This window comes from Ranitomeya variabilis, chromosome 2 (genome assembly GCF_051348905.1).
Source record: "Ranitomeya variabilis isolate aRanVar5 chromosome 2, aRanVar5.hap1, whole genome shotgun sequence".
Classification (NCBI taxonomy): Eukaryota; Metazoa; Chordata; class Amphibia; order Anura; family Dendrobatidae; genus Ranitomeya; species Ranitomeya variabilis.
The window spans coordinates 577,922,374-577,947,118 of record NC_135233.1 but is presented as its reverse complement, the minus strand read 5'-3'; the positions used below and the strand labels follow the sequence as shown (position 1 = coordinate 577,947,118).

The 24,745-nt window shown below is 44.3% G+C and overlaps 2 protein-coding genes across 6 annotated transcripts in view; both read left to right on the top strand.

Moving 5' to 3' along the window:
- Positions 1-2,393, top strand: part of NUP93 (nucleoporin 93) — a 35,384-nt gene extending 32,991 nt beyond the window's left edge. For all 3 annotated transcript variants that reach the window (XM_077288327.1, XM_077288325.1, XM_077288326.1), the window contains exons 20-22: positions 1,000-1,083; positions 1,506-1,634; positions 1,715-2,393. In XM_077288327.1, the coding sequence (XP_077144442.1) occupies positions 1,000-1,083; positions 1,506-1,634; positions 1,715-1,825 (324 nt within the window). In that variant the 3' untranslated portion in view covers positions 1,826-2,393. The remainder of the gene's footprint in view (positions 1-999; positions 1,084-1,505; positions 1,635-1,714) is intronic.
- Positions 2,394-6,901: 4,508 nt separating this feature from the next.
- The window catches only part of SLC12A3 (solute carrier family 12 member 3), a 43,783-nt gene continuing 25,939 nt past the window's right edge, over positions 6,902-24,745 (top strand). Inside the window, exons 1-15 of one of the 3 annotated variants that reach the window (XM_077288322.1) lie at positions 6,902-7,027; positions 8,654-8,987; positions 17,632-17,754; positions 18,030-18,105; positions 18,190-18,285; positions 18,876-19,015; positions 19,109-19,219; positions 19,923-20,034; positions 20,128-20,258; positions 21,221-21,305; positions 21,485-21,639; positions 22,776-22,883; positions 23,391-23,514; positions 23,850-23,951; positions 24,498-24,653. In XM_077288322.1, the coding sequence (XP_077144437.1) occupies positions 8,691-8,987; positions 17,632-17,754; positions 18,030-18,105; positions 18,190-18,285; positions 18,876-19,015; positions 19,109-19,219; positions 19,923-20,034; positions 20,128-20,258; positions 21,221-21,305; positions 21,485-21,639; positions 22,776-22,883; positions 23,391-23,514; positions 23,850-23,951; positions 24,498-24,653 (1,816 nt within the window). In that variant the 5' untranslated portion in view covers positions 6,902-7,027; positions 8,654-8,690. Of the gene's footprint in view, positions 7,028-7,357; positions 7,453-8,562; positions 8,988-17,631; positions 17,755-18,029; positions 18,106-18,189; positions 18,286-18,875; positions 19,016-19,108; positions 19,220-19,922; positions 20,035-20,127; positions 20,259-21,220; positions 21,306-21,484; positions 21,640-22,775; positions 22,884-23,390; positions 23,515-23,849; positions 23,952-24,497; positions 24,654-24,745 lie in introns of those variants that run through there. The other 2 variants (XM_077288324.1, XM_077288323.1) reach the window with 2 other exon arrangements.

The following is a 24,745-nucleotide window of genomic DNA, read 5'->3' as shown; positions in this document are numbered from 1 at the left end:
ATTTGGACCGCACAACCCCTTTAGTGTGTGGCACACACAGACACACAATTCAAAGACTGAGGCAACTTCTCCCCTTTTTATCTGGTTTCAGGTGTGATTTTCATATTGCCCACACCTGTTACTTGCCTCAGGTGAGTGTGAACGAGCATCACATACTTGAAACAAAGTTGATAACCCACAATTTTGGAAAGATGCCAACAATTTTGTCCAACCCTTTTTGGAGTTTTTTTGTTAAATTATGTCTAATTTGCCTTTTTTTCTGTTTTTTTTTATTTTTTTTATTGTGTTGTTCCAATACACTCAAAGGAAATAAACATGTGCATAACAAAATAAGTGTAATTGCAATCATTTTTTGGGAGAAATACTTTATTTTCTGGAACAATTTCAAGGATGCCAAGTCCTTCGGCCATGATTTTATGTGTGTGATTTTTATTTTATTTTTTTCATACACTCGGGAAAGCACAAGCCATAAAATATGAGCATAAACTGTCCACTTTTGCCCTACTTGACAGTCAGTTTTAAAGGGAAATTCTGCTCTTTTAAAGAGATGGAATATTGCTCAGATGTCATCTTCACTTTTTTCAATGGTGATTTGAACTCTGGGACCTACTATGATACTGAAGGGGTCACCGCATTGATTCAGCTCCGTGGCCCCTTCTAAGTACCATATGCTTGTGGATTTGCCCCAAGAAAGAAGGTTTGCTGGACCCCGTGTGTTTAGCATGTGCTCCACTCATGTATATTTAGGAGCCACTTCACTGCTGGTCTGCAGTATAGATAGGAAAGGAATTGTGAGAAATAAAAACAGAATTTTCTTTGGTAAAAGTCACTATGGATGTGCGATATGCCGGACACTCGTCAGAGTGTTAACACGGAACCGCACGTGATTTATTTTTTAACGAAGATATCAAGAAAGAAAATCCTGTCTGTATAGCACCAGCTCCTTTCCCTCGAACCTTCCTATAATTTTGGATCCTAATATCTTTCTCTCCTTCATAGATTATTGAGAGATTGAAGATTGTACCCCTGAGCCAGGACACGGTGGAGGAGAGAGTTGCTGCCTTCAGGAACTTCAGTGATGAGGTGCGTAAGCCAAGAGCCATGATCACAGCAAAGGTTGTACTTAGAAGTAGCGTCAGACCTTCCGCCGACACTTGCGGCTTTACCAGGTTTTCGCAGCTTCAGGTAAATGGATGCGCTGCGGCATTTGGCACTGGCGCGCGTGCTAGAGCAATGCTGCGTCATCGACCGGTTCCATGTTTTTTTGGTGGGAGTCCCAGGGGTCAGGCAACTCCCGATCACGGCTTTGCCGAACACTCGTGTTCTCTATGAGAAAGACGTTGACTGACATCTGCCTCCGGGAGAGCAAAGTGATTGTCAGACATGCTCAATTGACATCCTGTTCACATTAGAATCTTTCCTAAACCCGTCGATATATCAGTGGGTGCAGCCGACATTCATTTAATGTGTATGGGGGGTTTTACACCTGCATATTCTTCCTCCAGGTGAGGCAGAATCTGTCAGAAGTTCTTCTTGCGACAATGAACATATTATACACCAAATACAAGAGGCTGAAGAGCAGCGGCCCCTCTGGTCTTGGAAGACTGCAGCGAGTATTGGAGGAAAAAGACTCGGTGGGCAGCAGTCTAGTCTTCATATACATATGACGTCTTACCTTGTCTTCACACTTTCCTGATTGTTCTGTCTCTTCTAGGTGTTACGCAGTCAGGCCAGGGCGCTCATCACCTTTGCTGGAATGATCCCATTCCGAATGTCCGGAGACACAAATGCTCGACTCGTACAGATGGAAGTCTTAATGAACTGATGCAGACACTTGCTTGAACATCCTACTATAGTACTACGTCCCAAATACAACTTTTTTTTTTTCCCAAGGTCCTGACTGATTTATTTATTAGGTAAAACTTTTAAAAGTTTTATTTTTAACGTTGATCTGCGAGAGTTGTGTAGTGTAGACGGGCCTTTTCATATGACTAGATAGTATCTTGGACAACTACAAAGATAAGCCTAACTTCAAGCTAGACATGCCCTTTCCTGACATGAGATGTAATGGTACGTCTCATGTTGGGTCCGATCCCTGTGTATGGAGTGAGCTCAGAAGCTGAACAGGCACGATACAAAAAGGATGCTAGCTAGAATTCATCTGCCTCCATCTTCAGCGGCCATGGCGCTCTCGGATCACTGTAGATCAATCAAGATAACGCCGCTGTTGTTCTTTAAATGATGTCAGTGCTGGTTTAATGCCGCCATCTGCTCCCTGCAACGCGTTCACGGGGAACTGATAAGTGGTCATGGCAGCCACGGCCATCTTAGTCTCCCTATGAAACTCCCATTAGAAATAAAGAATTTGAAAAAATAAACATATTTGGTATTGACATGTCTAAGTGTCTGATCTGTCAAAATATAAAAGGATGTAGCCCAATCAGTTAATATAGTCAAATAATTAAAAAAAAAATATCAATGCCAGAATTGCACTTTTTTTGTTTCTACGATACCGTAAATCGTATTTTTCCCAACAAGGGTACAATTTAAAAAAAAAACGTTTTTCTCACGACATAAAAATGAACAGAACACTGAAAACATTCCTGGTCTCAGAAAATGGTGGCACAAACTTTTTATGAATTTTTTGGCACTTGCCATATTTGTATAGTTTTTTTTTTCCATGTATCTAAATGTCCTTTTGCATTTACTGCTCTTCTGCCCCAAGGTGAGGTCCACGCCTGTTCTCTCCCTTATGCCCCCACGTTTGGCCACTTCTCCCATTTTTCAGTGGAGCACCCTCCTAGGGTGTATATGGCCTCATTAAAGGGACAGTATATCCATTTATGAGCCGTCATCCTTTCCAGCAGCACCGATGGTTGCTTGTTTTTTTCTAAATGCCTCCGTATACAGTCCGTATACAGTCGCAATAAACGTGAGTAAACCTCGCCGTCCAAGGAGTCATCTCCCCGCTGGTCGATGACCATTGTATGTAGTTGCATGCTTTCTCAAGCATTGACAAAGTATGTGCCTGTGCAAAACAGCCACAGCCCAGTGGCAACACGACTCTTCTTGTTTTATGATGTCTTGAAATAAAGCAGCAATAGAAAAAGATCTGGAGAGTACGTCCACTACCCACCGAGGGCTTTTTTTTAAATTGCTCATTGTAATATATTACTGTTTAGTTTTTTTTTTCTTAGCCTTGGGTTATATTAGCTGATTGTTACGTCCAGGTAATGTTCTGATTTTATCTACCCTTCATCTCTGTAAATAATTCCAGTTATAGGTTTTTATGCAAGTTTTTTGGAGAAACATTCCCTGACTAGCAAGCGTGATTTACAGAACCGCAAGTAGATATGTGATTAAGTGCTGATTACACAGTCCATTGCTTTCCTGTAAGGAAGGTAGGGCTCAAAATGCTGTAGAGTGAATTTTGCAAATCTCCTTGATTAGCCTCTATCTTGTGCACAACGGAAATCAGAAGGAGTTGCATGGAGTGGGCTCAAGCTCGCCTTCCCCGGTTGGTGCTAGCCGTGTTATACAGTTGGCACCTGTTTGAATTTGACGTTATCAGATCTATCTCTGTTTAACCCTTTAGATGCTATGGACAATGGCGACCCTGGCATCTAAGCAGTTAGATGCAATCACAGAGTGCCAATGAGTTGTGGGGGCCATGTTACTGTTCCTGTTAGAATTAATTGTTCAGACAGTACATATTTGATACCACAGAGTCCATAAAAGTCCCCCCCAAAAAAGGCGCAAATTACAGAATTGCTATTTTTCGGTCACTCCGCTCCTGCAAGAACAAATAGAAAAGTGATTAAAAAGTAGTATATGCTTCAATTACTACTATAAAAACAAGCTCCACTGACATAAAAATTAAACGGTTTCCAAATAAAATTGGAACAAACCAAATGTCTTAGGGATTAAAAATGAAAAAATCTACTATTTTACATAAAAAAGTAATATAAAGATTCCTTTTGCGTCACTACCGTAACAGACTACAAACAAAGCCTGTGTAGTCTGATCTTGCAATTTTACTTTCCATTTGTCTCATTCTTGCGGACTTAAGTGCTGATCTAAAGAGAATCTGTGAGCGAGTCTTTGCTACCTTCCGTAATCTGAAAGCACGCCTATATTAGTATCCTGAGCTTAAAGTATAAATCTAAAATAAAAGAAAAAACTAGAAAAAACCTATACAAAATGTGAAAAGCTCAACGTGTAAATAAGAATATATAGTTTAATTATTAAAAATGGTTAAAATCAATAAGTAGACAATTCTAAGTTGAATGTATAAAATATCACAGTGAGTATACTAGTAATGGCACCGCACTTCCGAATGTATGAGGCAAAATTATGAAGAATCATAATCAATAAAACCTAAGCATTAAAAATGGATACTTGATAAAGGAGAAATACAAAAATAATCAATGCTTTAAAGCTTGGTGCAAAACGTAAGTCGGTGTGTTACTTGATTCATCAGCTCTGTATACCCCGCGTCCACCACTGATTGGCAGCTTTCTGTGTACACTGTGAATAGGCAGAAAGCTACCAATCAGTGGAGTCGGTGGGGTTATACAGAGCTCCGCAGTTAGAGATCTGGTATAAAACAGGAATTTTATCAAAAATGTAACAAGCAGCCCAGTAAGTGACAGAACACTGGAGTCGGATCACTGGCTGTATACTGTGCTGCTCTCAGGTTACATAGCTGACAGATTCCCTTTAACATGTCCTCTGTTCTGGCAGTGAGTGCTTGGAGCTCCACCAGTCCAGTAGTTATCACTTAGGATAGGTGATACCATTTTAGAACAGAAATACCCTTTGGACCTCTCTAATAGATGAAGCAACATGAATATTTGGGACTTTAACCTAGAAGAACATTCTGTTGTAGCCTTGTACTATGTTACTCTCTCCAGCATAGGTAAAGTTAATTCCACGACCATAAATTTCCTCTTACCCTTAGGGCAGACAATACACTTTTTCCATTAACTTTTCAGGATACGGCACGGGTCATTGTCCTCCTACTAATTTGAATGTAGTCTGAAATGCTTTTGGTAAAGATTTCGATCTCGTGGGTCAATTACAGCCCCATGTGACTGAAGACTTCAGTTGTAATCTGATGCATTGCAAATGAAAAAAAAATCATAAAACTTTTTTTTACGCTTTGTAGAAAGTTTCACAAGAGATCTGGATTTGGCCAAAAATTGAAAAACATGAGCGATCTGTGGGACGACGTTCATTCAGCAGACAACGCTCGCTCCTGACTCCCCCATATATGAGTGCTCAAAATCAATCCTAATCCTTATCTTCCTCAACATGTCGGGAGGCCCCGTATACCTCAGATGTTCGACGTTTGTCTATGTTTGGGGGCCTTTAGATGGTTCCTCAGAAAATACAATGATCCTGCTGTTGCGATCCCCAGTGATCAGCTGTAATCTGTAGGGAGGAACCATTTATTTTCCTGCAGACAGAAAGGTACTACACAATTCTCATATAAGTCAATGGACAGCCTGAGTCCTCCAGATTAAGGAGTAATCTTTGTAGTTGCTCCGGCTACAACTAATGATTGGCCGTGGGTCTCCTCTTATTCCTTCAGTTTGGGTTCGGAGACCCGCAGCTACGGTATTTCACGGATCTTGGTCTGTACTGAAACCATGATCCACGGACTTTGAAAAAGATCTGATGTTACAATTTGTGGGGGTTTGTATTTCTCATTTTGGGGTTGCAGATTCATGACTCATCAGATGGGTAGGGGGTCATACGTTTGAGTACTGCATTAATTTCAATGGGAGCTAAGCAGCGGCTCAAAAACACACTATGTGGTATACGGAGCTGTGTACATTCCTTTATAGCAGGATCTGGAAAGAATTAATCATGGGAGGTGTCGGACGCCCACTTTTGTTATATTGAAGTCTCAGACACCCACTTTATCATCTTCTGACTCATACACAAAATTGATGCACTCTATTCGAAGCATCCGTTTCTGCTACTGAAAGCCGTGTCCACTCGGTGACCATGTTGGATATATATGCCTTGCATGTTGTTGGTGGCCATAACGCCTGGACATCTGTTATAAGCAATCAGATGTCTGATTTACAGCAGCCACATTGTCCAGAGGAAATAACGCAATAGACTGAAGATGCTGGGTTTTGTGAAAGAGAGTATCTTGGGCATGCTCTGTGAGCTGTGCAGAAGTCACTGAGCAGGGAGGCGGGAGGACGAATACTGTGACAGTTCTTATACAGGGGGACAACTTTGAAAATTTGTTAAATTTTTGTCCAACACAGAATTGTACAACAATTTTGCGAATGTTGTCGATTTCACACCAGTTTGAATCGGCGTCCCCAAAATTGGTGGATTTGGGGAGGAGCCTGCGCAGTTCCTCCAAAGTCCCATCGTTTCGTATGGGAGAAACGCTATTCCGGTCCCAGATTGGAGTATCATTTCTGGCACAGTGGCGAATGCCTCTCGGAAAAGGCGCCGTATTCATTAAGTGGCGTGGATCTCTTACTGACTTCGGTGCCTTGTACTCCAGCAAGACTGGGGATAGCGTAAGCAAGCTTTGCGCCATTTTTGAGGAGTCTGCCCCATTAGGGTTTTATGCACACATCCTGAATGGCGGCACACAGAGGGCCCATAACTCTATATCACAGAGATATTTCCCCTAGAGGAATGTTTTGCATGAAGCTGTGATGAAAGTTAATACATACCTGTTATTTATAGTCATGAACTTAATAAAAAGAAAAGTAAAAAGTGAAGCAATTTATCAAAATAACATAGAATTAAGAAAACCGGCCCTCTTCTAATAATAGACAAGTGCTTTGGTTAGTACAGACATGCATTGTGCTCGAGCAGAAAAAAAAAAAATCCGTGGAACTGTACAGGAAAGAAATGCAATTTTTTTTATAACGCATATAGATATTTTTGGTTACTACCAAATGGGGGAAGTATCAACCACAACCCACTCCGGGACATCTGCTTCTGACATGCTGATGTACAAGCATGCACAGAGGGCTCAATTTGGCAAAAGGTAAGAGGAGAATAATTTTAATTTCTTAATCTTCGTTTTCTGAACTTCTTTTAGAATCTCTAATGGCACATGTGAGAGATGAATGCACATTTAAGGAGCAACCATTCTATTTTTTTTTGTAAATTGATAGTACATGTAAAAATGAAAAACGTTCTAATACGTCTTATCAGAGAAATCCCTTTCTCCTCTTGAACTGATCTTCAATTTTCAAAATTCTCAATTTTTCTATAAGAGATGACAGTTGGTGCTCATAAAGTTCTATGCATAACTGTAATGTCTGACTCCGCCTCTAGCTCCTCCCCTCTCCATAGAATGTTAGAAGCACCAACTGTCAGCTCCTGTCTCAGTAATGTGATAATCTGTCTTCACTGAATATTATCCATGAATTGATAATGAAAGATCAGTCCAGGAGAAGAAAGATTTCTGTAAATATACATTACAAAGTTTCTTATTTTCACGATTACTGTTGATTTAAGATATTAACATTAAAGTGATGATTATTCTTTAATCAGTATCTGATAGAAAAATGGGTCTATCCTGAAACGGCACCATATCTGTCCATGGGAAGTATCTGGTATTCCACCACACCAGTATGTCAGTGAATGGAGGTTTTAATGAGTTTTTTTCATTGGATTTTTCAATTTAAGCTGAATAGCCCTTTAATCGTCTCTGCTCCAATTATTCTGGAACAGATTTTCTTTTTCTTCTGTGCCACTTGGTTCCAATGTTCCCCAGGTAACAATGACACATAGATTCTCTTTTACCACCTGGGGGTGTGTACCACTGAACTTCCTTGTGGGCGTTTACTTTTGCTCCTCTGATCTGATGCTGGCCAATCAAAACACATCCGTCCCCACAGAGGAGTTTTACGATATACGCCCAATTAGTTGAAGGGAACATTTGCCAGGGGGCATAACTTCGTTGTGGAGAGGCCTAGATGAAAAAGGAAAACTGTTCCAGATTTAGTGAAACTGTGGCAATTAGAGGAGGGACTATATCCAATATCCATTAAAAGGTGTTTTTTAAGGTTATGTTCACCAAGGTTTTTTTTTACGAGGATTACAAAGTATTTTCAGCAGATTTTTATTTGATTTTTGGAGCAAATCTTGAAAATCTATATTAAAAAAACCCCAAACTGATTACATTGATCAGATTTAGATAAGAATAGGGAACTAGTCCAATAAGATGATCATTAATGATGATAAGGTGAGAGATCAATGGTCAGTAAAGCCTTAAGAACAATTTCAAGAAAGTCCAAGCATATAGCTTGAATAAGTTCTTGTATGAAGTGATCGAACCTATATTGATTATCAAATTATTTTTTACCTGCAAGATGCAAAACCAAAAAGGAACCCTACAAAGACATCATGTTCTACTGTTCCATATTAAGGCGTTGAAGCAGAAGTTAGGTTTGAAGCCTACCCTACCCCTTCCGCAATGTGTGGTTTCCTATCAGCTCTCTCATCTCAATGTGTTCTCTACCCGACACTAAGCAAGTTTTTTTTTTTTGCCCGAGGCTGTGACGTTTGGAGTCAAAGCATCTAATAGTCTCTTATTCTGGTTAGTGATTTTTAGGTTTGGTTCTGACTAGTTCCACAAAGTATAAAACCCATGTTCTCAATTTAGTGGAACGAGTAACCTGAAACACCAGTGAGGTGATGAGATGGCTGAAAGCAGAGATGAGACCTCAGCGGAGAACGTCCCATCCAGTGGTCGCTTCACCATCCGCTCCTTGATCGGCACAGACGACGGCACCAAATCCCAGTATGGCCAGCAAGAATCCACGTACGATACCTTCAACCCCAACAATCTTACCCATTCCAATACTTTTTACATGAGGACATTTGGATATAATACCCTTGATGCCGTCCCAAACTATGACCACTATGCCAATACGGAAGTGTCCGGAGAAGTGAAAAAAGTCAGACCAACTTTAGAGGATCTTCACTCCATCTTAAAGGTGAGCTTCAAAGACCACTGACCATTAGGTTGGGGCTACATGTTCAGTGCTCAGACAAGTCTTAATACCAAAAATATTTGTGCAATTTTTCTGCAGTGTGATAATTTTAGGGCAGCAATTTTGCGGTTAGAAAAAAAAAAGTGTGACTTGTATTGAAGTCAACGGCAAATGAGTTGCGTGCAACTTGCGACCAGTGAAAATCAAATGACTGTCTCGTAATTTGCACCATATGAGATCATTAGATGCAAAGTCATAATTTGATACAGAGATCTCGATGTTGCGTGACACGTGATGCCATTTTTTAAAATTTTGGAACATACTACTGGTTTTCAATGATGTTCTATGTAAAAAAAAATAGTGCTTTATAGGGGTTGTTAATATACAAGTATACAAACTTGTGAATCCTCACTGCTAGTTCTCAGGATTCACCGACACCGGTATGCAATTTCCAAACATTTGGTCACATGCCGACAAGTCGTGCGTTGCATCGTTCAATGTAAAGCCCCCGTCACACTAAGCGAGGTCGCTAGCGAGATCGCTGCTGAGTCACAAGTTTTGTGATGCAACAGCGACCTCAGTAGCGATCTCGCTATGTGTGACACGTAGCAGCGATCAGGCCCCTGCTGTGAGATCGCTGGTCGTGTCGGAATGGCCTGGACCTTTTTTTGATCGTTGAGGTCCCGCTGGGTAGCACACCTCGCTGTGTTTGACACCTTACCAACAACCTCGTTGACGACACAGACACCTACACATAGGCGTGCATTTGCGTTGCCTTTTTCGCACCCCTCCGCTCCGATTGGTGGTCGCTACTGCGTTCTGATTGGCGGTCATGCCTTCAACAGAAGGCGACATGTGTCACCTCATAAGGCAAGGCCGCCACCAATCAGAACGCAGTAGCGACCACCAATCGGAACTGAATGGGCGCGGAAAAGGCAACGCAAATGCACGCCTGTGTGACTACAACGTCACACAGGACGTCCCTCATAGAGGTCTGAATCGTCATAATAGCTGCCATGTGACAGGGTCACAACGACCAACGACATCGTTCTACAGGTCGCCGCATCGCTGCTGCGTCGTTGGGAAGATCTCACTGTTTGACTTCTCACCAGCGACCACATAGCGACGCAGCAACGATCCCTGACAGGTCGTATCGTTGTCGGGATCGCTTTAGCGTCGCTAAGTGTGACGGGGCCTTAAGTGTATTGAGCGATGCTGGACACGTCTAGTCTGAATGTGGCCAGAAGTTGCATAGTTGATGTCACACGACCACCCGCTACCACCAAAGCATCATCTCCACACGCAGTGCATGTGATGTGATCATTCACAAGTCTGCAGTCACATACAGGCCTGACTACCCCTTTAAAGTGACATTTTTGTGTCCCCTATGCTGACATAATTGGGTTTGGGATTTTGTGGCTCTATTATTTAGCTGAATCTGCTTTTACAGCAAATACAGTAAACGCTTACTTCTCGTTACACTCATCGTATCCTCCTCCTTACATGTGGGTGCCACTCTTGCAAACTTTCTGCCCTCTTAGGGCCCAAGCACACATTCAGAACCTGATGCAGAATTCTACACAGATTCTGCACTGAAATCAACTACTTTGAGCACATCGTTCCCTAAACTATTCATGTAGCTTAGAAGGTAGAGCAGGAAAGAGCATAGACCAAAGACTGGTCCTTCTGGACCAGAGTCGGCCACCATCTTCAGGTCCCAGCCTTTGGCAGAGGTTATGGAGGAAGAAGGGAGACATTTGCATGTTACCCCATTATTTGGATGTTCAATGTTTCCTTTTATCCGTTTTGTAATATTTTTGCGCCCTATAACAAAGTCATTTTTGGACTACATGACTGCAATGGAAGATGTTTGAGAAGTTTCATGAAACGTCTCTTTTGAAGTTCGGTTTCAGCATTAATGTGGTCAGTGTTCTCATTTTTTCATCAGAACATGAATGAATCATTGAATGCGTCATCTGACATTTACCACCAGCTCCCAACAGGCTACATTGTTACAATCGGGGACACAGTTTTGTTGGGGAGACCCAGCACCTCAAGCAAAAAAAAAATTTCTCATTAAAGGAAATCTGTCAGCAGGTTTTTGCTATGTAATCAGAAAGCCGCATGATGGTAGAGGCTGAGACCCTGATTCCTGTGATGTGTCACATACTGGGCTTTTTGCTGGAGTTTTGATAAAACCACGATTTTATCTGCTACATATCTAGCAGTTCTCTGAATGCTGAGCTCTTTATAACCCCGCCCTCACTATTGATTGGCTGCTGTGTACAGGCAAAAAGTGGCCAATCATTCGTAGGGGCGAGGTTACGCAGGACAAGATGGCACAACACCCCTAGTCTTGCAGTGAAAATCTCCTGCTGATAAAACACTGATTTCAATAAAACACCACCACACAGCCTAGTAAGTGACACATTGCTGGAATCGGGTTCTCAGCCCCTACATCGTGGTGCTATCAGATTACATAGCAAAAGCCTCCTGTCAGACTCACTTTACATATAATGGGGATTTGCGGTTGAGGCACTGCGCAATAAATAGTTGTACTAATCATCAACTTTAGTCTTGAGCTGATCCATTTGTGATCCTTGTAATTCACACGTCTTCTAGCCCATCGTATAAAAACTTTAATATTTTAGCATGTTTTATCTACATATTATTTTGTATAGATTTGTCGAAAACCCTTTTGATGGCAGAGATAGTGCTTTCCCCTTTAAGTGGTGGTGGTATACATGAGTGATATGGCCCCTGAGAGACAAGACCATAGCGCTTTGCAGCTGGAGGCTGCTGACACAGGTCACCTGTTAAAAGAGATCCTGGTGTGGCACGGCGTGACAGAGGGTAGCATCACCGCCTGGGGCCGGATACGAACGTCTCTGTATAAAGGCTGGTATTTAGCTTTGTTTAAAGAGTTGGGCATATGCCTGTAAGTGGAACGTGACTGCTCTTGTTAATGTCAGCTAGACACTGTGTATGATCTTCTAGCATGCGAATACACGGGTGGCCGAGAAATGAAATTGTACTTGGAATGAGCAGGGGCCACACACAAGTCTGGAGAAAGTGGAGAACAGAGTCTCCCCACATTGTAGAGAGTGAGGCACGCGAGGGAGACTCCATAAGCATTGTGCTTGTGCGCCTCTCTGTAGTGTAACCCCCATGCTTGTGCGCCTCTCTGTAGTGTAACCCCCATGCTTGTGCATCTTTGTAGTGTAACTCCTATGCTTGTTCACCTCTCTGGAGCATAACCCCCATGCTTGTTCGCCTTTTTGTAGTGTAACCCCCATGCTTGTTTGCCATTTTGTAGCATAACCCCCATGCATCTGCACCTCCCTGGAGTGTAACCCCCATGCTTTTGTGCTTTATTGTAGTACAACCCCCATTCTTGTGCGCTCTTTATAGTGTAACCCCCATGCTTGTGTGCCTCTCTGTAGTATAACCTCCATGCTCCTGTGCCTCTCTGTAGTGTAACCCCCCCATGCTTCTGCGCCTCTCTGTAGTGTAACCCCATGCATCTGTGCCTCTCTGTAGTGCAACTCCCATGCTTCTGCACCTCTCTGTAGTGTAACCGCCATGCTTCTGTGCCTCTCTGTAGTGTAGCCCCCATGCTTCTGCGCCTCTCTGTAGAAACCCCCATGCTTCTGTGCCGCTCTGTAGTGTAACCTCCATGCTTCTGTGCCTCTATGTAGTGTAACCCCCATGCTTCTGTGCCTCTCTGTAGTGTAACCCCCATGCTTCTGCGCCTCTCTGTAGTGTAACCCCCATGCTTCTGCGCCTCTATGTAGTGTAACCCCCATGCTTCTGCGCCTCTCTGTAGTGTAACCCCCATGCTTCTGTGCCTCTCTGTAGTGTAACCTCCATGCTTCTGTGCCTCTCTGTAGTGTAACCCCCATGCTTCTGCACCTCTCTGTAGTGTAACCGCCATGCTTCTGTGCCTCTCTGTAGTGTAGCCCCCATGCTTCTGCGCCTCTCTGTAGAAACCCCCATGCTTCTGTGCCGCTCTGTAGTGTAACCTCCATGCTTCTGTGCCTCTATGTAGTGTAACCCCCATGCTTCTGCGCCTCTATGTAGTGTAACCCCCATGCTTCTGCGCCTCTCTGTAGTGTAACCCCCATGCTTCTGCGCCTCTATGTAGTGTAACCCCCATGCTTCTGCGCCTCTCTGTAGTGTAACCCCCATGCTTCTGCGCCTCTCTGTAGAAACCCCCATGCTTCTATGCCGCTCTGTAGTGTAACCTCCATGCTTCTGCGCCTCTATGTAGTGTAACCCCCATGCTTCTGCGCCTCTCTGTAGTGTAACCCCCATGCTTCTGCGCCTCTCTGTAAAAACCCCCATGCTTCTGTGCCGCTCTGTAGTGCAACCTCCATGCTTCTGTGCCTCTCTGTAGTGTAACCCCCATGCTTCTGCGCCTCTCTGTTGTGTAACCCCCATGCTTCTGTGCCTCTCTGTAGTGTAACCCCAATGCTTCTGTGCCTCTCTGTAGTGTAACTCCCATGCTTCTGCACCTCTCTATAGTGTAACCGCCATGCTTCTGTGCCTCTATGTAGTGTAACCCCCATGCTTCTGCGCTTCTCTGTAGTGTAACCCCCATGCTTCTGTGCCGCTCTGTAGTGTAACCCCCATGCTTCTGCGCCTCTCTGTAGTGTAACTCCCATGCTTCTGCACCTCTCTATAGTGTAACCGCCATGCTTCTGCGCCTCTATGTAGTGTAACCCCCATGCTTCTGCGCTTCTCTGTAGTGTAACCCCCATGCTTCTGTGCCGCTCTGTAGTGTAACCCCCATGCTTCTGCGCCTCTCTGTAGTGTAACCCCCTTCTGCGCCTCTCTGTAGTGTAACCCTGCGCCTCTCTGTAGTGTAACTCCCATGCTTCTGTGCCTCTCTGTAGTGTAACCCTGCGCCTCTCTGTAGTGTAACTCCCATGCTTCTGTGCCTCTCTGTAGTGTAACTCCCATGCATCTGCGCCTCCCTGTAGTGTAACCCCCATGCTTCTGCGCCTCTCGGTAGTGTAACTTCCATGCTTCTGCGCCTCTGTAGTGTTACTCCCATGCTTCTGCGCCTCTCTGTAGTGTAACCTCCATGCTTCAACACTTCTCTGTAGTGTAACCCCCATGCTTCTGCACCTCTCTGTCGTGTAACCCCCATGCTTCTGCGCCTCTCTGTAGTGTAACCGCCATGCTTCTGCGCCTCTCTGTAGTGTAACCCCCATGCTTCTGCACCTCTCTGTAGTGTAACCCCCATGCTTCTGCGCCTCTGTAGTGTAACCTCCATGCTTCTGCGCCTCTCTGTAGTGTAACCCCCATGCTTCTGAGCCTCTCTGTAGTGTAACTCCCATGATTCTACGTCTCTCTGTAGTGTAACTCCTATGCTTCTGCGCCTCTGTAGTGTAACCTCCATGCTTCTACGCTTCTCTGTAGTGTAACTCCCATGCTTCTACGTCTCTCTGTAGTGTAACCCCCATGCTTCTGCGCCTCTCTGTAGTGTAACCCCCATGCTTCTGTGCCTCTCTATAGTGTAACCCCCATGCTTCTGTGCCTCTCTGTAGTGTAACGCGCATGCTTCTGTGCCTCTCTGTAGTGTAACCCCCATGCTTCTGCGCCTCTCTGTAGTGTAACTCCCATGCTTCTGCGCCTCTGTAGTGTTACTCCCATGCTTCTGCGCCTCTCTGTAGTGTAACCACGATGCTTCTGTGCCTCTCTGTAGTGTAACCTCCATGCTTCTGTGCCTCTCTGTAGTGTAACCCCCATGCTTCTGTGCCTCTCTGTAGTGTAACGCGCATGCTTCTGTGCCTCTCTGTAGTGTAACCCCCATGCTTCTGCGCCTCCCTGTAGTGTAACCCCCATGCTTCTGCGCCTCTCGGTAGTGTAACTTCCATGCTTCTGCGCCTCTGTAGTGTTACTCCCATGCTTCTGCGCCTCTCTGTAGTGTAACCTCCATGCTTCAACACTTCTCTGTAGTGTAACCCCCATGCTTCTGCGCCTCTCTGTAGTGTAACCCCCAGGCTTCTGCGCCTCTCTGTAGTGTAACCCCCATGCTTCTGCGCCTCTCTGTAGTGTAACCCCCATGCTTCTGTGCCTCTCTGTAGTGTAACCCCCATGCTTCTGAACCTCTCTATAGTGTAACTCCCATGATTCTACGTCTCTCTGTAGTGTAACTTCCATGCTTCTGCGCCTCTCTGTAGTGTAACCTCCATGCTTCTACGCTTCTCTGTAGTGTAACTCCCATGCTTCTACGTCTCTCTGTAGTGTAACCCCCATGCTTCTGCGCCTCTCTGTAGTGTAACCCCCATGCTTCTGTGCCTCTCTGTAGTGTAACCCCCATGCTTCTGTGCCTCTCTGTAGTGTAACGCGCATGCTTCTGTGCCTCTCTGTAGTGTAACCCCCATGCTTCTGCGCCTCTCTGTAGTGTAACTCCCATGCTTCTCTGCCGCTCTGTAGTGTAACCCCCATGCTTCTGCGCCTCTATGTAGTGTAACCCCCATGCTTCTGTGCCTCTCTGTAGTGTAACCTCCATGCTTCTGTGCCTCTCTGTAGTGTAACCCCCATGCTTCTGCGCCTCTCTGTAGTGTAACTCCCATGCTTCTGTGCCGCTCTGTAGTGTAACCCCCATGCTTCTGCGCCTCTATGTAGTGTAACCCCCATGCTTCTGTGCCTCTCTGTAGTGTAACCTCCATGCTTCTGTGCCTCTCTGTAGTGTAACCTCCATGCTTCTGTGCCTCTCTGTAGTGTAACCTCCATGCTTCTACGTCTCTCTGCAGTGTAACTCCCATACTTCTGCGCCTCTCTGTAGTGTAACCTCCATGCTTCTGTGCCTCTCTGTAGTGTAACCCCCATGCTTCTGCGCCTCTCTGTAGTGTAAACCCCATGCTTCTGTGCCTCTGTTGTGTAACCCCCTTCTGTGCCTCTCTGTAGTGTAACCCCCATGCTTCTGTGCCTCTCTGTAGTGTAACCCCCATGCTTCTGCGCCTCTCTGTAGTGTAACTCCCATGCTTCTGCGCCTCTCTGTAGTGTAACCCCCATGCTTCTGTGCCTCTCTGTAGTGTAACCCCCATGCTTCTGCGCCTCTCTGTGGTGTAACCCCCATGCTTCTACGCCTCTCTGTAGTGTAACCCCCATGCTTCTGCGCCTCTCTGTAGTGTAACCCCCATGCTTCTGCGCCTCTCTGTACTGTAACCCCCATGCTTCTGCGCCTCTCTGTTGTGTAACCCCCTTCTGTGCCTCTCTGTAGTGTAACCCCCATGCTTCTGTGCCTCTCTGTAGTGTAACCTCCATGCTTCTGCGCCTCTCTGTAGTGTAACCCCCATGCTTCTGTGCCTCTCTGTAGTGTAACCCCCATGCTTCTGTGCCTCTCTGTAGTGTAACCCCCATGCTTCTGCGCCTCTCTGTAGTGTAACCCCCATGCTTCTGCGCCTCTCTGTAGTGTAACCCCCATGCTTCTACGCCTCTCTGTAGTGTAACCCCCATGCTTCTGTGCCTCTCTGTAGTGTAACACCCATGCTTCTACGCCTCTCTGTAGTGTAACCCCCATGCTTCTGCGTCTCTCTGTAGTGTAACCCCCATGCTTCTGCGTCTCTCTGTAGTGTAACCCCCATGCTTCTGCGCCTCTCTGTAGTGTAACCTCCATGCTTCTACGCCTCTCTGTAGTGTAACCACCATGTTTCTGCGCCTCTCTGTAGTGTAACCCCCATGCTTCTGTGCCTCTCTGTAGTGTAACCCCCATGCTTCTACGCCTCTCTGTAGTGTAACCCCCATGCTTCTGTGCCGCTCTGTAGTGTAACACCCATGCTTCTGCGTCTCTCTGTAGTGTAACCCCCATGCTTCTGTGCCTCTCTGTAGTGTAACTGCCATGCTTCTGTGCCTCTCTGTAGTGTAACCCCCATGCTTCTGCGCCTCTCTGTAGTGTAACCTCCATGCTTCTACGCCTCTCTGTAGTGTAACCACCATGTTTCTACGCCTCTCTGTAGTGTAACCCCAATGGTAACATATTCCGCAGCGCTTTACAGACATTATCACTGTCTCCGATGGGGCTCACAATCTAGATTCCCTATCAGTATGTCTTTGGAGTGTGGGAGGAAACCGAAGAACCCGGAGGGAACCCCTGCAAACACGGGGAGAACATACAAACTCCTTGCAGATGTGGTCCTTGGTTGGATTTGAACCCAGCACTCCAGCGCTGCAAGGCTAACCACTGAGCCACCATACAGTGCTAACCACTAAGCCACCGTGCCGCTCCAATTTTAAAGACTGTTGACTTCACGCACTGCCTCTTCCAATTCCTTCCAGGCTGTCATTACACAGCTTTTACTTTAACCGCCCGCCCTGTGTCCCATGTCCTCTCTCGTCTGTGTCCCCTTGGCTCTCCAGGGGTCCGTTCCACACTTTGTGTTACATTTACCCTGGATCATCAGAATTTTCTCGGAACATTTTAAGTGTTTAGGTCCCTGGGAACAAAATGATTATAAACGTTAAAAAAAAAAAGCAAAAAAACAGAAATCTGTACCGTAACTTTGAGAATTGCCCTGGCTAATACATGGGGCCAGTAACATCCCGATAACCCAATAAAGTGAGTTTATCTCCCCTCGTATTCATATGGGATTTGCTGTAGGTTCTTCCTACAATCTCTCGCCTTCTGTCTCCACAGCAAGATCATCTGCAGGCTCCGGTGTACGAGGCCCGAACTGACTCTCCTGATGGAGACGCCGAGATCGAGGTGCAGAAACCAACAGGGGAACCTGTCCGATTCGGGTGGATAAAGGGAGTAATGGTGAGTCCTAGAAGTAGAAGGTATTTCTCAAGGTGTGCAGCTACTCTGGATGCAGAGGTGGTCAAACATTCCAAGTTTTTCAAGCTCAAACCACTTTAATAAATGCTTCTCTTTGATTTGAGGAGTTCTGGTGTAGTTTTTGGATATGTTCACCACTTTTTCAATCAGAAATCATTACTAAACCCTGAACATATCCAACAATTATCACTTGATCTTAAGATAAATCATCCAATTTATAGACACTATTTCCCACGTCTCATTCCTTATTTTTCCAGATCCGCTGCATGCTGAATATCTGGGGAGTGATCCTTTATCTCCGACTGCCCTGGATAACGGCTCAGGCCGGCATAGGTCAGTACCTCGTTCCATTTCCCAAATTACATATGCTCGAATGTGATATTCTCTGCAGTAATTCATCGCCTACTCTTCCCTTAGCACTCACATGGCTCATTATCTTCATGTCCATAACGGTCACCAGCATCACCGGATTGTCCATCTCGGCCATTTCCACCAATGGGAAAGTCAAATCAGGTAAAGATAGATAGATAGATAGAAATATATATACTTTATATATAATATATTATGATATAAAACATATATTATAATATATATACAGTATATTATTACTGTATTTAAAAATGTGTGTGTGTATGTATGTATGTATGTGTATATATATATATATATATATATAATATATATATATATAATCATCCTTTTATAGAAAAGCACTAGAGGTCCATCTTACCACACATTATATAAAGGGGTTCACCACGATTTTTTAAAACCAAAAATGATCAATAATTAACTACTGAAATCCTGCCGCTCCGTCGCCGCCACTTGGGTGGTCTGCGACTGTTCTGCAGTGATGACATCCCGTCCACCATCTACATTACCGCTGCAGCACTCCACTATCCTCAGTGGTCATGTGTCATCCATAGATTGGCTGCAGTGGTCTAGTGAATGATGTAATTTAATCGCTGCAGGATTTGTGGGGTTGAATAGATCAGTATTGCTTATTTTATCATTTTAAGCAATCTTCTGCTGGCCTAGTATAATAATAGGTCTGTAATTTGTTTTTAGTTTTTGCAGACTTAACGGGTGTTTCTTTGCACCAAATTTAGGCGGCACATATTTCCTTATATCTAGAAGTCTGGGACCCGAGCTGGGTGGATCCATCGGACTCATATTTGCATTTGCCAACGCGGTTGCAGTTGCCATGCACACCGTTGGTTTTGCAGAGACCGTTCGGGATCTCTTGCAGGTATGAAGTACCCATGTATGTATCCGCATTCATTATGTGTCGCTGGTAAATGTATGGCGGCATTAATATCACTTACCATTTTCTCACCTATAGGAAAACGAAGCCACGATTGTGGATCCTTCTAATGACATAAGAATTGTTGGTATCATTACCGTCGCTGTCCTGTTAGGGATTTCATTAGCAGGCATGGAGTGGGAGGCAAAGGTAAGAACAACACCGTGGGTGTGCCTCACTCACCCGCCCCAGGACCACCACTGAGTCTCCACCTCTGCTCCTTGTGTCTGTTATTGACATCACGTCGACAACACTGCAGCCAATCAGTCCACAAATCACTCGACACTTGCACATTTCTTTTTCTTGCAAACCAACCGTCGGTCCAATTTAAGAGAACATGTAAAAATACACAAATCCTGCAATGTGTCCGCATAAAAATCAGCCCTTAACTTAAAATTTTTGGGAATAACCCTTTATCTCTTATTCATAAGATAAGAGGTGATTTACTGTTTGGTGGGGTCTGACCTTTGGGACCCCACAATCCCCGAGAATGGGGCTGTGGAAGTTGGGAACCGTTCTCTGCCCATCTTGAAAGGAATGGAGCTGTCCTTGTTCCATTTTCGCTCCGTTAGTTATCTATGGAACTGCTGTAGAAAGCCAAGCACAGTGTTTTGGGAATGACCCTTTAAAGGGGTTGTCCGTTCTTCTGAATCCTGATAGTGTGCGTTTTTCACGCTGTCCGAATTCACCAGTGTTGTCGGTGATAGTGGGTGGTTACGTGACCACATGTATGCGATTTGAATACATGCGATCACATGCCGACTAGGATTCAGAAGTCTGCACTAACATAGAGTGAAAGTTTAATTTTTGCAAACAATTGTCATTAAATGTAATTTCCGTTTCTGTTCCTCAGGCTCAGATTCTCTTCTTCATCGTAATCATGATCTCATTTGCAAACTACTTGGTTGGGACGGTGATTCCAGCCTCAGATGAAAAAAAAGCCAAAGGTTTCTTCAGCTACAGAGGTGAGGGCCAGGATATCGTATGATCTGGGCAATGATTCCCTCCCTGTAAAGCTGGGGAGCTTCACTGTAATTCTGGATATACTTTCTCTACAGCTGATATTTTTGCTGACAATTTTGTGCCACAATGGCGGGGAAAAGATGGCAGCTTCTTTGGGATGTTCTCCATTTTCTTTCCATCGGCCACTGGGATTCTGGCTGGAGCGAACATCTCTGGAGATCTAAAGGTGCGAAGAATACAAAAGATGAAAAATATATTTATTCCAAGAAAACAAAAAAACATTTTATGATCTAGAATCACCCGAGAATACATGGCAAAATGTTATTGTTAAAAAGTTAGAACAAAAAACATGCGTCCATCAGGTTCAACCGTTGTTCTGTCCAGTTACTTTCTTTAGAGAATACTCATTTTTGTTGCCTTTTTTTTTCTCCATTTTCTGCCGTAATCATTGCAGCGTGACGGACATAAGACATCATGCTAATTGCTAGAAATGCCTAGGATTCCAGCTGATAAAAGGCGATTCTCGCTGCTTCTGTCCAGCAGCCAGAGATTACTGACCTGGCCAATGCTCCGGTCTTTAGGTACCCTCTCAATCGCTGATGCTTTGGTGTTCCCCGCCGGTCTCTGCTTACTTAATGTGCCGTTAATTATTCACACGATCGCTGCAGCCGATCACTGACCTTAGTGTTTATGCTGACATATATGGCACGTGACGGCTGAGGTTAGTGATTGGTTGCAGCAGTCACGTGAATAAATGTAGGCTACCTGGTCGCTGCCGGAAGTAAGCCGAGACCGTCAGGGATTGAAGAGTTGAGTATTGGAGATAAGCATTTTTTTTGCCACGGTCCGGCGTCCAGTCTGGTCCTCCATGGCAGCCGGCATCCTAGACGCCGTATCCCGGGTACCTTATGTGGGTAACACAAGACCTGACGTCCCGGAGCTTTAGGAAAGCAATAGGCAGGCAGGATGCCGGGCCGAGGATGATGGGCACAGAAGTGAGGACCAGCTGCTGCGGACACCGGACCAGGGCAGCACAAATGCAATTGCTCATACCTAGTGATGATAGTTTTTATTTTTTTAAGTTTTTTTTAATTTAACCCATTCCCTGCCCTATAAATCCTGGAAAACGTTATAAACTTTGATCTTATGGTTATATCAATAACAATAAATTAATTTTTCTTCATTCAGGACCCAGCAGTGGCTATTCCTAAAGGCACTCTCTCGGCCATCTTCTGGACGACCTTCTCTTATCTGGTTATATCCGCCACCATCGGTACAGAGATTAATATATCTACAGTAATATGCTGTAACCACTGTATATACTGCCTATAGATAAAAGCAGTTTCCTCACATGAACACCCTATCATACGGCTTTCTTAATCATGGGTTCTGTTAGAAGAGCGCCCCCATTAGTCAGATGTGTGCAGGTAACATTTGTTTTGCCCGTTGCAGGCTCCTGTGTGGTCCGGGATGCCTCTGGCAGTCTGAATGACACCATTATCGAGGGAGGCACAAACTGTGTTGGGCTGGCATGTGGATACGGATGGAACTTCACCAACTGTGCCCTGAACCAGAGCTGTAAATACGGGCTGATAAACCAATACCAGGTGACGCCATTGCTGGGGTTTTACATCCTTACACATTCTTAGAACTACTTTTTTTTTTTTTAGCACATTTTTAAATGTTGTCCCTGTTTAGACTGATAATGAAGGGACATTGATGATGAGCCTATCATGGTCATGCATATTATATAAATCACTCAATATGCCAGATCTAAGGTAAAATATCAAAATATTTGCACAATTTGTTAATTGCAACGCTTCAAATGGAGTCTGTCGCCCCCAAAGCTCAAAAATCATAGCTTTACTGTATAAATCTATCATTCCATTGTGCAAAAAAAGTGTTTGATCGGTGCACCCTTTACGTGGCTAGCAGCTTCAGTGCACTTTTCTGCCTCCTGAATTTGGATACCCCTTCTTCCCTGGTGATGGACAGCGCTGGCTACAAACGAGTGGCGTGGCCGTAGAACAGTGGAGAGACCATTTTAGGAAGCGAGTGAGCGCATGCTCTGGGCATCAGCAGAAAAAGAGGCAGGGGTATCCAAATTCAGGGAGCAAAGTGGCGCAATGAAGCTGCTCAGCCGCCACCAGGGTTCACCGAGCACCCCGATTACCTTATCGGAATAAAAGGGTTTTTTGTTTTTTTCCCAACCGAGGACAAATATATACAGTGCAAAGCTATGACTTGTATAGGGGCTAGGTCCTAGCTCAAGTTGTATTTTTGGGGTGACTCACTCCCTTTAAGTCTGGGGATTTGGACTAGACAGGGCAGAATTTGCTCTTCACGAACCTTGGGTGCCAGTGATCTGCGACCAGTTTTTCGCTTGGACCAGTTATGGCAGGTACTAACGACTGCTTACCAGGAACATCTCACAAGACCTAGTGTTCTGGAGATCCTCTGATCCAGTTTTCCTGCTCCCAACACATTCACTTCAAGAATGATGACTCTTCACTTGCTGCCTAATGTATCCAACCCGTAATTAGTTATTTAATGGTTTTAATAGCTGATGGGTCATATAGGTTTTAGGTCATGTAGGAAAGATGGTGGTGACATCTGACGCGTCTACAGATGTGCCACTGATGAACGAGTCTAAAAGATAATCATCGTCATTACGGACACATCGGCCCACATATTGCCTCCTATGTGCAGTGGAAAACATTGACTTTATATATGTATTTTGCAGTCTATGAGTATGGTGTCCGGATTTGCCCCTCTTGTGACCGCTGGGATTTTTGGTGCCACTCTGTCATCTGCATTGGCTTGCCTTGTTTCTGCCCCCAAAGTATTTCAGGTACAGTACAATGGATGTTGTGTGTTTTTTTTAATTATTTTTATTGTATACCCCAGTATCTATTAAGAAGATTTACTGTAAGAACCCAAGTACAGCCCATTGTGTGACTTAAACACATTAGGAAACCATCAGCCGAACAGTTCGGCCAACAGTGATCTCTCATGACCCACCATGAACAACCCTCGATCAATGACCACTTCTGTATCATCTGTAGAAAATGTTGAGTGTATTGATACCCTCCGCTTTTTAGGTCGTGCAAACAGCCTGGAAATGCGCCATTTTTATCACTGTGGCCGGATGATAAATGATCTTGGACTGTTCATTGGCTTACTTCTCGCCACATTTTTATGCCTAAAATTGGGCACAATTTTGCACACTTTGTAGCATTTTAAACCACACTCCCTTTTTGCTTCTTAATCTCACCATTTTTCTTATATTGTTACTGAAACCTAGTTTTGCATTTTTGGCAATTTTCATTATTTTTTTTTCTCTGCGATGTTCATGCAGTGCCTCTGTAAAGACAATCTGTACCCATTGATCGGCTTCTTCGGGAAAGGGTACGGCAAGAACAATGAGCCCATTCGTGGATACCTCCTAACCTTTCTCATCGCATGTGCATTTATCCTGATCGGTACGTCAAGTAAATTGTATTATTACATTAGGGAAAGTGGATTGTAGACCCCATTAGAAACAACGATGCTGCGCTCCCAGGCAACATATTTCCGACCTGCATGGTCCTTTATCAAGCCTTGCCCATGCAGGTCTGAAACATGTTGCCTGGGAGTGCAGCAAATATTTATTTTCTGCCTTTTTAATTTTTATTATGTTGTGTTTGACCATTTTTTGTGCCTTTTCATATTATTGGATCAAGAAAGCAATTCTCTTAAGAAGATGTGAGTGCCGGCTATTGTTCGGACTGTTGATATTGGTATAAGACATTATAGATATTGCTCCTTTTTCCTGCAGGTGAACTGAATACCATTGCGCCCATTATCTCCAATTTCTTCCTGTGTTCGTATGCTTTGATTAATTTCAGTTGTTTCCATGCATCTATAACTAATTCCCCAGGTAAGTGTTCATACTTTGAATCTTTAGATGGATTCCATATTCTTAAAAAAAAATGGTACAGGGGTCTGTAATGGGCCCTCGCAAACCCCACCTCTGGTTACTTGCTGAAAAGACACATCAGGATGAGGGGGTCCGTAGTATCTGCTCCCAGTTGATCACAAAAATAAACCCACCGGGCCTTTCTGATCCACTAAGATCGAAGAAATGGCATGTACGTGCTCGCTGCAGTTAAGTTCCAGACTGGTTGTTGCTAAAGTGGTTGAAAAATGTGTCTGCTTTCTTCTAAAAGTAGAGCGCCACACACATCCCAGTGGTCAGATGTGGTATTGCAGCTCAGCCACATTCTCTTTATAAGCAGTTAGCTGCACTACCAGACATAACGTATGGACAATAGTAGCGCTGTCTTTGGATGGAAGTGGCCATGTTTTTCCAAGACCCCTTTAAAAGTCTTTGGTGAACCGCGGGACACTCAATAGAGTTTGTAGACTTTCTATGATGGCGGCACAGTAATGACGTTCGTAATCTAATAAGTAATTTTTCTGCCAGGCTGGAGGCCTTCATTTAAGTATTACAATAAATGGGCATCGCTGTTTGGAGCAGTAATATCTGTGATCATCATGTTCCTCCTGGCCTGGGAGTCCGCTCTTATCGCCATTGGCATTGTCATCTTCCTTTTGGCCTATGTCCTATACAAGAAGCCTGGTAAGTGCCGATTTCTGGCTGCGGACCTCATATATTTCTATGTATATCCTTAGGGAGGCCCTGGGCTCCTTCTACACTTCAAAGATAATACT